This window comes from Schistosoma haematobium, chromosome 5, assembly GCF_000699445.3.
Source record: "Schistosoma haematobium chromosome 5, whole genome shotgun sequence".
Classification (NCBI taxonomy): Eukaryota; Metazoa; Platyhelminthes; class Trematoda; order Strigeidida; family Schistosomatidae; genus Schistosoma; species Schistosoma haematobium.
In genome coordinates this window covers 15,250,207-15,266,972 of record NC_067200.1, presented here as the reverse complement: position 1 = coordinate 15,266,972, position 16,766 = coordinate 15,250,207, and the positions used below count along the sequence as shown (strand labels likewise).

General features: G+C 31.9%; 1 protein-coding gene across 1 annotated transcript; it reads left to right on the top strand.

The window, feature by feature from the left end:
* Nucleotides 1-937: 937 nt before the first annotated feature.
* Nucleotides 938-16,565, top strand: MS3_00009229 (uncharacterized protein; the record flags this gene model as incomplete). Its single annotated transcript, XM_035734407.2, has 3 exons — nucleotides 938-1,710; nucleotides 13,938-14,163; nucleotides 16,407-16,565. Exons 1-3 carry the CDS (start codon nucleotides 1,064-1,066, stop codon nucleotides 16,563-16,565), a joined length of 1,032 nt encoding a protein of 343 aa, XP_035586186.1. The 5' UTR covers nucleotides 938-1,063.
* Between the last annotated feature and the right edge of the window lie 201 nt (nucleotides 16,566-16,766).

Here is a 16,766-nt window from a genome sequence, read left to right as displayed (position 1 = left end):
TTGTAGACATTAAATTATAAAACTCTACTAAAGTAGTCATTTTATATTTACGTCCAGTGCTTTTGTGGGAGAGAACAAACCAGATTCCAGAGGAAGAAGAAATTAGGAAGAAGCGCTGGAAGTGGATTGGACACACATTGTGGAAAGCACCCAACTGCGTCACAAGGCAGGCTCTCACATGGAAACCTCCAGACCGAACGAAAAGAGGGAGACCAAAGAACACATTACGCCGAAAAATGGAGACAGATATGCTAACAAAACACTGATCAATTGAAGTCCTAAATAACAATGGAGAGATACAAGTAAAACAAGATCAAGTAAATTTCAACTTCAGCACAGTGCACAAGCAGATGGCTATCAGGAATGATTAGGTAAGTGGATAACGCAATGGTGTTTGAAGCGAACGGTACTGATTTCGAGTCACTGAGTGAACATCAACTCTGGGATGTAGGTACATCCATCTGACGAGTCGTAAATAGAACGAAACACGAGTCCTTGATTCCACTGCTAGCCGCTATCCATCTTTGCTTAAAAATTCATTTATGTGTTTTCAAATTCTTGTGCTTTTCCCAGTTTATTTTCTTTCATATAAAATAAATGATTTGACCTTAGCTCTAGAATCTGACGATCAACATGTACAATTACGGTGATTTTCCCGGTCACAAAGCAAAAAGAAAGATTTTCCACACACTAAGTGTATATTCACGAAGATGAATACAAATAAACCAATCGAATTGTATCTTCCCATTTTTTCTCACTTTTGTTATTTTTGTTTATTACTTAAATATACAAAGTATATTACTTAAATGGATGATTTTTGGGCAAATCATAATTGTTACCAACTGTTTAACCAATCAAAATGTTAACTGTCTAATAAAAATGACTTGTCTATTGTTTTTGTCTTCTTTTTAAATATGCAAAATTTAACATAAAAGACGAATAATAATCTTTTTTTTCTATTTTGATCCTGGAAATAACCGGAAATCTAGCACAAATTATTGACTAAATATGTAAAGTAATTGATAACAAATTACATAATAAGTCAGAATTTCTATTTAATAATATGGATGATGATCAAATAATCACTGTTGAATGTTCACAATCATTAGATTCTATAATAAAACATAATTCAAATGAGAAAGATGTAAAATCTCTTCATGATTGTGTTGAATTAAGTACAATTAAATCTTCAAGTATAAATATTACATATGAAGAAAGTAAATTATCAACTTCAATCTCTTCTTCTATACCTTCATCAAATCCAACTATTGTTGAACCTGTAACAACACCACTACCACCACCACCACCAACAACAACAACAAAACCATCTATATCACAAGATTCTAGTTATAGTTTATTGAATAGTTTTAAAAAACGTATTAAACAACATTTAACTTTATCAAGAAATTCTAGTTTACATAAAAGTATGCATGATTTGTCTATATCCACCAAGAAACTCAATTTTCAATCAACTAATAATAATAATATAATAAGTTTAAATTCTGCGTCAAGTTCCATTTTATCAACGAATGTAAATAAATTAAATTTAACACAAGATGTACCAGATGATATAACATTAATTGAAAATGAACATGATAAAGCATTAATTACTGTAACATCATTCACTAATGAAGAATTACTTTTATTACAATCAAGTTGGAGTTTAGTGAAACAATATATTGAAAAAATTGGTGTGATTACATTTCTTGGGTAAGTTATTAATTAAACATACATCATTTCTTAGTCCGATGAAGGAAATAGGTAGTTGTTTTGTTTAATTACTTATTCTTTAAAATATGATTAGTCTTTTAACATATCATAGTTATTTTCTTTGGAAGCAATCTTCCAAGGGTTTGAGTAGTCAACTAGATGAATAATATAATTTTTAAAATACATCTTACCAGTTATATCTTTAATACACTGTTTTACAGCTATTTACGTTTACGTTATCTATTGTAGGGTATGTTGAATAGTAACAGAATGCTATGCAACAACTTTCCGAACTATAAAAAACTGAAGCGATGAACACTATTTCAATGAGAGCTAATATTACCATAATTATTTTTACTTAATATGAATATTGATCGTAAGGTTTAAGAATAAAGTCGAATTTAAGATCGATTTTTACCAGCATATTTATTAGTTAAATATATTTTCACATGCCACACACAACTAACAATATCCAACAATATTGTACTTCATGACAGTCCGACACCATCTGTAGATTCACTACTGATTTTGTTATATTTTAGTATGGGGAAATATCATGCTTAGGATATTTGTACGCTTTGCTTTAAGATAGTGGAAATGTAAAGTTATTAGGGAGCATTTTAGTACAATCTCGGTGGTTTAATCGTCAAACATACATTCTTCTTCTGAACAACAATGTTTGCACAAACTTCAGTTAAATGCAAGCTATTCGAAATTCTCCAGATAGACTAATGGCCTATTTTATGAACTTTAGTTATAACTGGTTGTCTCAAATAAATAAACAATGACGTGATAAACGTCAATAGCAACTAATGAAGATCAAAGTTGGTAGAGCAAGTTATCAATCATTTATGTAGAAATGTAAATGGCTCACTTCATTTCTTATTCTTCTTCATTTAGTGTTGTTTTTTTTCTTGACGATTAACGTGACACATAAATTACAAATGAAACACATAAATTTCACATTCATAAATAACTATCAAGATATTGATTTACTATAACAAATGAAATTACCAATTTTGTTAGAAAAAGTATTTATTTAACTATACTTCCCAATGTTTGTCCAGCTGAAATCAATCATTAATGTAAATTACTTTGAGATGGTGGGGAAGATTTATAGCTCAGGTGGATGATTTTGTTGGAGTTTTATTCTCTGATCTGGATGGTTTGGTCAGAGAGAATAAAACTCTAGCAAATTTCTTTTAATTCTCATACAATCAATAAATATGAATACACCTGAAAACTAACCTCGACAAAAATTGTAGCCGAATCAATGAAAAACTATATCAATATCAGGGCATAAATCATTAGAAAACAACCCCAAATCTTTTGCCAAAAGATGTGTATTTATAGGAAAATCAATAACAATGTTAAGAAAACTGTTGGCGAGACTATAATTTATGGACAAATCAATCACGTATAACATAATAGGTCTCGGATTTTAATGCAAAATTCACTTATCCATTTGGATAAATGGAGTTTTGGCATTATAGCTGATGACAGTTTGTGATGAAAACCCAAAATTTAATTCCTAAACCTAACCATCAACTGTAAATCATAATTCAAATCCCCCACAATGTTTCATAACCCTTATATGGTCATAGTTATTAGGTGAATACTCTCAAGGTCAGTCTAGCATCGCTCAAAGGTCATCCATAAATTATAGTATCACCAAACTATTCAAACTATTATTGAAAGGAAATAATAATGAAGAGTACAATTAATATCAATACTTTGTAGTGACCTACTTTTATGAAGAGAACGCGATTGGTATAATGGAAACATGTATTATTATAACTAATTGTACCAGTGATTGTTTTACTGTACCTGTTTGTTGAACGGTACTAAAACCATACATTCTTCCGTTGATTGTGACCTTGCACGAATTCGGTTACGCTCAGTAACCCCACTTGTAACCTGGCACTATCTCGGTATCCTTTCGATACCACGAGATCGTCAACAAATACATCTCGACTACAGCTATCAACTGCCTTCTGATATTTGGCCTAAGGGGGATCTTATCGGTTAACTGGCACGTGGTCTTCCTGTAGTGATGACCATAGTCAAACGCGACTCGACGCCACACTACAACGTTTATGGCGGTTTTAACAATTCCGATAATTTTTGTCCTTATCAAATAAAGATTGATCTGATTCCTGACATTAGATTTTGAATTAAATGAATGATGTGTATGTAATTTAGAAAGTTGCTATAGGAAGATACAAAAAAAATCATTTCTTTCAAACAATGACTTATAAAACTATAAATAAATCAAGATATTAACTGTTTATCACCCGATTATTCATCAATATACGTCATTACTATTCGATTTAGTATAGTATAGTCGGTCTACTTAATATACTACTGAAGTTTATTCAATTTTATACTTAGAAAGAATCATATTGAATTAGTTATTAAGTTTTTTACAATCAAATCTAACAAAATCTCATATATTATGACTCACTCTTCGTTTGTTACTTACGGAATAGAGATCGTTCAGATTGATAAATTAAATTTTTTCATGTTTACAACCTCACCAGTTTTTATTGAGATCATAGACTGATCAACTTTAGACTACTATTGAAAACCTGGTAGTACTTCAATTGTATTTCATTCTGGTATGGGACTCCTCACCACTTCATAGTCACGGTCCTGCACACGGGACTAAAATCCAGGAACTTCGACCACTCGCTTACAAGATAAATCAACTGAGTAACAAAAAATGAGTTTCTTTGGATAGTTGAGATCATGAGTCAATTGAAGCTAAACTGCCATGAAAATCTGAAAGCACTGGATGGCTATTTCGTCCTAATGTGGGTCTTCTCAGCATTGCACATCCACGATCTCGACTCGCAGAACCTATCAGTCTCGCGTGCAAACGCTTAACCTCTACAGCACTGACCTGGCAGGTGTTAATGTCTAACTTCAACTAATCTAGTGCTTCCAGATTTTTCATGGTGGTCTAACTTCAAATGACTCATGATCTCAGGTACTAAAATTAATATAATATCCACACAACCCCTTCTGATAAAACGAGTTGTTTTATTTTGTGAAATTACACATTTTCCTTACAAAAAAACACTCGACTTTCTTTTGGTATAATATTATTAGCTAGAAATGTTCTCCATTGTGTATAAACGTTCAGTGTCATATCTTTTTATGAATATGTAAGAACACTTAATATGTCAACTATTTCTAGTTGAATGAATATAAATGTCATGAATGAACATTAAAGGTGAAGGTAATTGTTTCAGTGATGTTTTACAGGAAACGGAATAATCTCATTTGATTCAGTTCATTCTAAATGAAACCGAATTTTAAATGAAAGAAATGTTTGACCTATACAAATGTATATAAACCTTACACTACTTATTTGTAGATTCTTTTTTTTGATAATCTCATACTGATTAGATTTCTTTATTAGTTATGTTGATTGTTGATTTATTATTTGTTTATTTGAACACATAAATATTAGTACAAAGGTGGCACTGAATAAATATGCACCATAAAATCACTTGGTTTGTGTGTGGGCAGTGATACTGTCCAGGTGCTCAAACCGAAACAGGTGGTCTACTTGGGGGTCACACCCGGAGCCTTCAACATAAAGGTCTAATCTATAAGGCGGTGGAGTAACGTTAAAAGATGCAGCCACATAGTAGCTGTTGACAAATAATTGGTTCATGCGCTATTTGTTTATTCAGGATCCTGGAATATATGTGCACCATTGATTTGGAATGAGGGTTTTTCGACTCCCCTAGGTGAATCCTCCATATCTACTGACCCGGTTAAAGCACCGGATATTCACTTTTCGTCCTGACAAATGTCATAAATTTTACAGGATTTCGATAAATAAATTTGATATATGTTTCACTTTTTACTTATGCTCAAATTTAAAGGAAGTATACAATTGCTCTACAAATCTACATGTACAATGGATATTTAGAATTAATCAATTATGAACAAAGTGAATACAAACACAAAACTTTAAAAAAAGCCATTGAAAGAATATCAGATAGATGTTTGGAAGTAATTTGAAAACCTTTTGAACGATAACAAACCATGAACTCAGTATTAGACTAAAATCAGTTTGTATTTCTATCGTCAGTAAATTCATACTAATACGTATCGACTATTTATTTTCGTTCATCGAGTATCTCTTTTCGGAAAGGATTGAATTTAATCAAAGACACATTCTGCATGGAAATTTAAAAATTATTCTTGATATTATCCACTGGTTAACAAGCAGTTATTGTTTGAATTTGAAAGAAGTATAAGATGAGAGTAATGTAAATCACAGAGTGAATTAGCTGAAACAGCCAATCAAAAGAGGCAACATTAATTACCTTCTCAGTCAGTCAGTGATGGGAACAGTTTTTAAACATTATAATCTTCACAAAACTTTGTTTCTAATGGTGTTCACAGAGGTCCATAGATCTTGGGTAATATGCTTATCTCAGACATCATATATCATATTTATTTTTATAATAAATATGTTTGAGAGCATTTCAATCTCATCACGCATAAAAACAAACTAACTGTTTTTACAAACAAAATTAGTATCTAAGGGAAACATATGATCATAACGACATAAAAACCTGTTTACAGGATATGGTGTTAGCTCTTTTTATCTTTATATAGGAATTCTTTTTATTTGAGTAATTAATAAATTAAAACAGTAACTGGACTACTAGCAACCAAAATGATTTTTTATTGCAAAGCAATTTAGCGTATAACATTATTTTATCATTTCAACTTTATAAGTAAGATGGCATTTTGACAGACGAGATTCATACAGAAGATATTCGGTATCGTCGTTTCTTTAAAAAAAATCATACATTGTAACAAAACAATCGAGCAAGGTGAACATTATCATGTGGTCATACGTAAGTAAAAAAATTAAGGAATAACTATGTGAATTTAGATGGTTTATGTTTGAATAATATCTGTCATATAAATGATCGTAATAGACCTGAAACAAATCCAAAGACATGAATCAGTAAAATTGAGGAAAATAATGGAGTAAAATAACGCAAACCACTTATTCATTATTTGTATCTACATGAAAATGTTAGAGAATAAACACCTTTATATCATGTATGTAATAGGTAAAGTTTTCGTACTTGTACACCCGAGTTAATGTTCACTCAGTGACTCGAAATCAGTACCGTTCGCTTCAAACACCATTGCGTTATCCACTTACCTAATCATTCCTGATAGCCATCTGCTTGTGCACTGTGCTGAAGTTGAAATTTACTTGATCTTGTTTTACTTGTATCTCTCCATTGTTATTTAGGACTTCAATTGATCAGTGTTTTGTTAGCATATGTGCATCCTGTGTGGATTCCACTACTAGCCACTATCTACCTTTGCTTAAAAAGCTTGTGACTCAAAGCAATAACGAGACAATCCTCACAGGATGTACATATGCCAATAAGAGACTGTTCGAAACATCAATGGGAAGATACAAGTAAAATAACACCAAGTGAATTTAATTACATTAAATATTATGCACTAATTATTCACATTTAATTGTTATCATAACGTTTTTATATTTCGAAAGTATGCTTGATCCACTATACTTGTTGGAATACTTGTTTGGTTTATAAATATTGTCTTTACTTATCGCTATTTCGTTTGAATTTCCCTGTCAGTATAATTTTACTGGGAGGTCGTTATGTTATATTATGAATTGCTTAAATTGGAAAATGTGTACCACCGAAACTAAACTCATTAGTCTGTTTTCTAAACACTCACTGAGAGATCTGAAATAACTTGGATAAATTACAGATAGGGTTGTGGGTACTAACGTTTAAGGAGTCTCTCATCTCCCCATAACTTTATGAAATATTTTCCTGATGACACAATAAATTTTTGGACGACCTATGAGCGACGATAGACTGACCTTGAGAGTGTCCACCTAATAACTAGAACTAAATGAGAGTTATAAACCAATGTGAGGAATCAGAATTACAATTTATAGTTGATGGTTAAGGTTAGGAATTAGATACAGGGTTTTCATCACGAACTGACATCAGCTATAATGCCAAAACTCCATTTATCCAAATGGATAAGTGAATTTCACACTAAATCCCAGACCTATTATCAGATGGTGGAGAAGATTTGTAGCTCAGGTAGATGATTTGGTGGAGTTTTGTTCTCTGGGCTCAGAGAACAGAACTCCACCGAGACCTATTATCTTGTACGTGATTGGTTCGTCCATAAATTATAAACTTCCCAATCTCCTTAATATGTTTTACTGATTTACAGAAAAAGATAATACGAGAATTAATGTATCTAACACTTATCTTACATTTATATGGGTTTGTATTTTCTTGATTTAGATATTCACTACTGCATGTACATCATGAGTGGATGATTTCACATTACATTATAATTGAAATTTTTATTGTGTATAGATTATACTTAGTAGTGGAATTAAAGGTCTGTGTATTATTATGTTTTAGACAATTTATGTCGATTCATGTGTATCTCATAGTTAATGTTCTCATTGAGATTCGAATTAATTACTTACCTCCGAAGTGTGTTTACTTTCTTGTCCATCGGGTCTATGCTTATTCATTGGAACTTTTTGTTGGTTTGTTTGTGTTTATCAGTATCATTCATTATAACAAAACGTAAGCATGTTTATTGAACTGGGATACTTTTACAAGTTATCATGAGGCTTTTTAATTATTCACTAGTAATAATGATAACCCCCCAAATGCCCTAACACGGCCGAGAGTGGGGAGAGTCAGCTCTCCCTCTCCAAATGCTCTCACAAGGCCACATATATAGAACCATTACCAGGGAAGTCCTACTTACTGCCTTCTCGCATCACAGGTGTTGTTTACGAAATTGAGAGGACAAAAAGCGAATATCCGGTGCTTTAACCGGGTCAGTAGATATGGAGGATTCACCTAGGGGAGTCGAAAAACCCTCATTCCAAATCAATGGTGCACATGTATTCCAGGATCCTGAATAAACAAATAGCGCATGAACCAATTATTTGTCAACAGCTACTATGTGACTGCATCTCCTGACGTTGCTCCAATACCTTGTGGATTAGACTTTTATATCGTAGGCTACGGGTGTGGCCTCCTAAGTAAACCACCTGTTTCGGTTTGGGCACCCGGGCAGTATAATAGCCCTCCCACAAATCAAATGAGATTTGTGTAGCGCATATGTATTCGACTCCCATTTGTACCAATATCTATGTGTTCAAATAAATAATAATAAATAAATAATAAAAAATTATTACCTTGACCATAACAGTTCTTTCTACGGATTTGAATTCGAAATGTTTGTTAATAGATATTCAAAAGGTTTAGGGGATATAACAATCATATATTTCCCGTTGATTTATTTAATATTATTTGCTTAACTGAGAGAAAAAAAATTGTGAATTTGAACAAAATATATACAAACCATATCACAATATTTAAAAGGTCAAATGTGTGACAGTAAAGAAAATACATTATAAGGCTATTTAGCTTTCGAACAAAAAGCTTAAATAACTTTATATGAGGTGAAAATGACAGACATTAAGTTTGTTTTTTTAAACATCACATGAGAGACGGAAAGGTCCTGGATACGAATCTCGTGAGGCGGGATCGTGGAAGCGCACTGCTGAAGAGTCTCACATTAGGACGAACTGACCGTCTAGTTCTTCCAGCTTTTCCATAGTGATACAGCTTCAATTGACTCATGATCTCAACTAATGAAAAGACAAATTTTTCATAAACGATGAAAGACGAATGTATCAAAATAAATCGATCGTTTTCTTAAAAATTAATTTAAATATCACGTGGTGTTGTCTTACTTATATCTTGCCATCGCTATTTAGCACTGCAATTGAACAGTCGTTTGTTTTCATATGTGCATCCTGAGCGATTGCATCGATATAGCCTTAACTCACAACCATTATATGCAAAGATAAATAGTGGCTAGCAGTGGAATTCAGGACACTCGTTTCGTCCTATTTGGGGCTCGTCAGATGGATTTACCTGCACCCACAGGTGATGTTCACTCCAGGACTTGGACCTGGTACCGTTGGCTTCAAACACCATTGAGTTATCCACTTAGCTACTCTTTCATGACAGCCACTTGCATGTGCAATGTGGTGAAGTTTAAATTCACTTGGAGTTGTTTTTTACTCGTATTTTCCGATTGTTATTTAGAATTATAAATCCAAAAATGAAAAAAAGTAATTCATCTATGAGTTACACATTTTTTAAAGTAAAGTTTCAATGAAATGTCAATCGTATATATATAATTTGGTAGCATCGATCTCCAAATAACCGCTTTCAAATAAATTGAACAATTATAACTAAATATAAAGACTTAAGGTGATATACAGCAGTAAGAATACATTAGTGGAAATGTCCAAGAGCCTTGAAGAATCGAAATTGCATTACAGATAAAAATGAAATTCGCACAAAATACTGAGTAGGAATTGGAAGTCAGTAAAATTTGACGTACTTGGTTGTATATAAGTGTATCAAGTGTTTCAAGATATGAGTTAATTCTACTTACATTTTATATTAACCGAAAATATTTATTTACTCACCTAAGATCAGAAGTGTCACTCATTAAGCTTCCGAACCACTATATACATATGTCATTGTTAAGATAGGATGTTTATGTTTATTTTTGAAATTAGAATGTTAGTCTTTATTACTAGCCAACTCTAAAAGATATAAACAGATCAGTACCGAATTAAAAGACACATGAGTTTGAATCACTGCCTCTGTTAGTAACTGAGCTCAAGAACCTCGAGTCTGGTAATCGTTTCATTGCATTTGGGGTACCTATTAGAGATTATTAGGAATCCAGGTTGACCGGTATTTGGGGAAGAGTTTTACCAGTCGTAATGCTTCGATTATTGCCTAGTTTCCTGAGCCTTAACATATTCTATATTTCATTAGGCAGAAACAACCTTCTGTTGTCGTTCCAGAGCATATGCTTTTATTCTAGCTCAGATTTTAGTTCAATAATAGGCTTGCTGGAAAATTATAGTCAATAAAATATGAAAATACAGCTATACATTTATCTAGTATGTAATTAGTAAATTATAAACAATCATAATCCATAAAATGATTTTAAAAATTATTCATAGTTCGATATTCACACTGCTGAACTAAACATCATCCATCTAATAGGACTAGGTTACCAATAAATAGTTCCATAAGTCATCTTGCTTTCAAAACTACTCTTTATTACGTGTACATAAGGCTGAAGAGTTCGATGATTAAACGAAACATCTATACAATGTTCCATGGTTGTCAATTACATTTTTGTTACAACCAATTCATATTACCATCAGTTTGATAATTCTTTATGATTGTGATTTTTTTGAGAAAAAAGTACGCCGAGACTATAATTTATGGACGAACCAATCACGTACAAGATAATAGGTCTCGGTGGAGTTCTGTTCTCTGAGCCCAGAGAACAAAACTCCACCAAATCATCTACCTGAGCTACAAATCTTCTCCACCATCTGATAATAGGTCTGGGATTTAGTGTGAAATTCACTTATCCATTTGGATAAATGGAGTTTTGGCATTATAGCTGATGTCAGTTCGTGATGAAAACCCTGTATCTAATTCCTAACCTTAACCATCAACTATAAATTGTAATTCTGATTCCTCACATTGGTTTATAACTCTCATTTAGTTCTAGTTATTAGGTGAATACTCTCAAGGTCACTTTAGCGTCCATCAATTATAGTCTCATCAAAAAAAAAGAAAACACATAAGTTTTTTCACAGTCAATATCATAAATTACATTGATAAAATTACAGTAGAATAACATAATGGAAAACAATCACTCATGAATAATCTACTAATGATAAAAGATAGGTGTCATAGAAACTTTCTAATTATTTATAAGCTAAATAGTATGTAATTCCAGCACTTTAATACGTAGGTTTTTTTTCTATTTTCTCCAACTAGTTCTAACATTTTTCTTCAAAGATCACTCAGAGATAAATGCATTATATAAAACATTCTAAATAAATAAGTGATTAATTAGAATTGTTCTATGAATTAAAACGATAAAAATTTTGTTGAAACTATACGTGAATGGATTACATCCATAAAAATGTTACAAACCATTACAAAGTTAAGCTGTTTTTCTTTTTTTCTCTTTCTTTTTTCTTTTTTTCCCTTTTTTTTGAATGACAATGAAATGTAAAACTTTACATTATTCGTTTGATTTTTGCGTGAGTAAACTATGTTAGTGTTATTTAAGTTATCATTTTATTGAAATAGTCTATGATGGAATTTCAGTAAAATGCTTTTATCATACACACTTCATTCATTTTGATTAATGAGATAGTTTACAGCTGGATTTTCAGTTTTACTTGATGATTTGCTTTTTCTAACTATGGATCTAATTATTTCTGCATTGACAATGTTAACTTGGAAGCACTGAACGGCCGTTTCGTCCTATTGTGAGACTTCTCAATAGTATGCATCCACGATCCCGCCTCGCGACATTCGGACCCAGAATCTATCGGTCTCGTACGCGAACAATTAACCTCTGGACCACTAGATCACAATAAATTAACAACAGGCATTTTTGTAAACATATATTTCGACTGAATGAGTAAATCAAAGATTTTACAAACCGAATATATTTTTTAAAACTCACTTGTAAAAACGAACCAAAAGTATATGATATCATTTGATATCAAAACATACGATTGACGAAAATTTTTGTGGTGTGAGCTACTTATATCCACATAAGTAGTATACAACGATAGTTAGCAATAGAATGTATTTCAGTAGCAGGTCGAGAAGGAAAGAACGGGATCGGAAAGCAATTGGCATGCAAATGTAAGAACAATGGAGTGATAGACTGATATTGGCAAAATGAACAGTCGAGTTTGAGACATTTGATTGATATTTTGCAAATTAAGTGTTCATTGTATGGTTCTCAGATTTTAGTGAGATGTACTGTAATTTTTTGTTCAAACAAATTTCATTGTCCCCACTCATGTTTATGTTCACTTCAGTTTTACTATAAAAAGTCTTTAATTCTAATAAACTCTATAAAGTTCCTATTTTAATTTATCTTGAGCTATGACTTCAAAATATGGACTATGAACATGGAATTATGAATACCAATATTAAGCGAATCACTGCGAAATTCTGAAGACCAGCTAACTAAATGAACGGTTGTGATTATTTAACTTGCAAAATGTCAATCATTTGTCTCAAACTTGACTGTGCCTTTTGTAAATATCAGTCAGTCGTCTCACACTCCATTGTTCCTGAATTTCCATGCTAATTGCTTTCTATTTCCGTTCGTTTCTTCTCAATAATTTTGACTTTCTGCTGTGAGACATTCCATTGCTGACTAGCGTACTATATTACTTATGTCGATATAAGTAGCACACACCACAGTTGTATAATGGTGAAACTTATTTTAAATACCAATTTTATTATGTTTTTCATTCATAGATGTTTGAAAGCAACTATACAAAAGTCAGAACTTAATCAGCTTTTAGTTTTTTTGACAAAAAAAAACATGAATTCCAAAGAAAATGGTCAAATAATCACTCTAATTCCTTCAAGCCATATAACAGATTGCGAATAGATGAATTAGTTTGCATTATGAAAAAACGCATCAATTTTGTTGAACAGCTATGATAACTATGAATGACAACATCAATAAACTTTTTCTGATTCACCGGAAACGATCACAATTCAGAATCAATTTTCATGAAGATCACATTGTCTTTATAGTTATGTAATCAGTTCATTGAATCATTATTCTAGTTCTATTGTCTTTAGTAAATTTTTGAAACAAAAAGAGTAGTTAAAATCAACACAATGATTTCAATTTTTGATAATATAAACGAATATACAAAACAACTGAAGTGATGTTGTTTGTTCTGATACTTACTTACTTAATTACTCATACCTGTGACTCCCAACGGAGCATAGGCCGCCGACCAGCATTCTCGTACCAAAGTATCTTGATATTTACTACTCACTATTAAAGATTAAGGGTTCATAGACATTCAATTTTATATTGAAATGATTGTAAATAATTGTATTTTATATCAAGTTCTATCAGATCTAGCTTCACTAAAAAACGTAGACAATAAATAGTTATCAAATATTCAGAAGTGTTTTATTCTTGGTTGTTTTTTTTTGAATTTTACATCAAGAATTTAACTGAAGGATTCATTAGTGTTTTGCATTTGTCTTTTTTATACTCAGCATATTTGAACAACATTCAGACTTTCGTGATGCATTCACTGAATTTCGAAAGAGAAAATTCGTTGATGTAAAACATGATCCAGCAATGCAAGTTCATGGTTTACGCGTATTAAGCGTAGTAGATAAACTAATTACTCGATTACCTAAAACTGATGATATTGAAAGACAATTAATGATGATTGGATCAAAACATTGTCGATACGTTCCAACAATTGCATTGGTATCTGTAAGTTGACATTTTTCCCCCACTTATTTTGAAAACAAAGATAGCAATGCTTTTCATTTACATTGTTTTGTTGCGGATTTATAGTGACGTTGCTTCATCACAGCGGAAAAATTAAAAACAGCCTATATCAATAGTTGAACATTCGAATAGAATTTGTTTGTAGATGAATCGTATAATTCTAGCTATCACTAATCATGTATTCCAACAATTTTCAGAAATCACTTATAGTAATACATACATTTTATTCACTTCTAGCTAATTTCGGGATCAAATTTCAGCATTTCGTATTAGAAACAGTGATTAGTAGAGTTCACCTTCGTCAGGTGTGTGACAGTTATTTACAACAGCCAATAGAATATAGTTTGACAATTTCGTGAATGAATTACAGGTGAGAATATAACTTTTGGAAACCAGCTCGGTATATAAGGGGTTAAGAGTCGCAGCAAGACTGAAGGTTCTCAGCTAGATCTGTACTGATTCTGTAGATTAACAGCGCCTATTTGTCTTGTTATAGGAAGAAACAACTAGCCATTGCTCTTTGGTTTTTAATGGTTTTCTAATCAGTACGCGGTGTAAACTGAATTGCTACATGTATAGCTGAGTTTATTTGGTTATTTACTGAAAAACAAATTTAGTCAGTCATATATGAAACAATGAATTCAATGGATATTCTACTGAATATTCACACAAATCATAAAATATAAATCCGTACATAGAAATTTGAAATATTAAGCTCAACATTTCATCACGTTTAAACAAAAGTAAGAGAGAACATCCCATTGCATAAGCAAGTGGCTATCAGGACTCAGTAGCAAAGTCGATAACGCGGTAGCGTTTGAAGCGAACGGTACTAGGTTCGAGTTCAGAATGAACATCAACTCTGGGATGCAGGTACACCCAACGCAAGAGTCCCAAATAAAACGAAACGGGTGTCTTGGATTCCACTGCTAGCCACTACTAATCTTTGCATATAGTGCTTGTGAATTAAGTCAATATCAACGCCATACGCACAGTATGTACATATGCCAATATGAGACTAATGAGTTGCAGTTCTAAACATCAATGGGAAGATTTAAGTAAACAATACCAAGTGAATTTGAGAACACTTACTGTTATTCGATTGTTAAATGAAATTTTTGATTAGATTTTATCCATACCTATTCATTTGTTGAATTTAACTTTTGTCCTAAATCATTGTTTTTTAATAAATTAATCATTAATAAATAAGACAAAAGTTTAATTTTTAATGAACATTTAACGATTAGATACTCATTGCTTCAGTATCTGATTGAAATTACTATTGTTATAATAACCATTAAGTAAACCAATGAAGTCTAAAGGGAATTGGTAATCTGATTATCAACTCTATAACTACTAAAGAAAAAAATACTTCAGTCTAGTCTTTTTATAATTTTGGTGCTTGAAAGAATACATAGCAATATCATGATTGTCTGTATGTACAAAATGTGCTTGTAAGCGATATATAACAACGAATTTCTAACCAATCAAATGTATAATAAAGTTCTATAAATTATATGAATCATTGGTTGAAGGTAGACATCAACATCGTTGGATGCTGGCCAGCTCAGTGGTCCAATAGTTAGGCGCTCGCGCGCGAGACTGATTGGTCATGTGTTCGAATCTCGCGGGGGTGGAGTCATGGATGCGCACTTCCCAGGAGTCCCATACTAGGTCGAAACGGCAGTCCAGTTCTCTCAGGTTTTCCATCGTGGTCTAGCTTCAATTGACTCATGATTTCAACTAATGGAATCATTTATTATTACCATAGACAAAATAACATAAAATTTACATCTAAGCTTAGAAACTGTAACTATCTCAGTAATAATTCATGTTTATTACAAGTAGTTCTGAATCATTTTCAAATAAGTATAATATTCACCATGAAAATTGAGGATCTTATGTTGGTATTGTTGATAATTCATATTGCTCATGGGTTTCGATGTTGTAACTCTACACTTTTTCTCTACTTTTTGATTTTCTCAGAAAAACGACAGAAGTCTATTGTTAAAAAAGAAGTAACGTACCTGCATGTATCTAAAAAATTTTGACATTACACTGGTATTTAGTTTGGTTAAGTGCTTAAAGCGGTTTAGATTTTAACCAGTATTTTTGACATCTACGTTTTATCACCATCAAGTTTAGATACACAAAAAGAAATCTAGCTAATGAAGTTATTAATCACTGGCTCATCATTATTTTCTCACTTTTGTTCTTTGTTTTAGAGTGTTTCGGACCAATTATGGGGTGCTATAGAACCAGTCTTAAAAGAAGAATGCTTATGGTCGGATGATTTAGCAGTTACATGGAGATCAATTCTTGATTATTTAACTAAAACAGTAAAATATGGTTTAGCTAAAACATTCCATTCTACACACAAATAAAACATATTTTCTGTACTATCAATGAAATGAAATCAATCACTCAAAACTGATAAACAAATTGATATTAATGTCAATAATATTAAATAGCTTATATTCATTTTCATTTGATTCTCAGTCAATTTTTTAATGTAACACTCGATGAAATAAGTACCCTTGTACATATTCATTAAACAATATTCTTCACAATTTTAGATGTTCTGG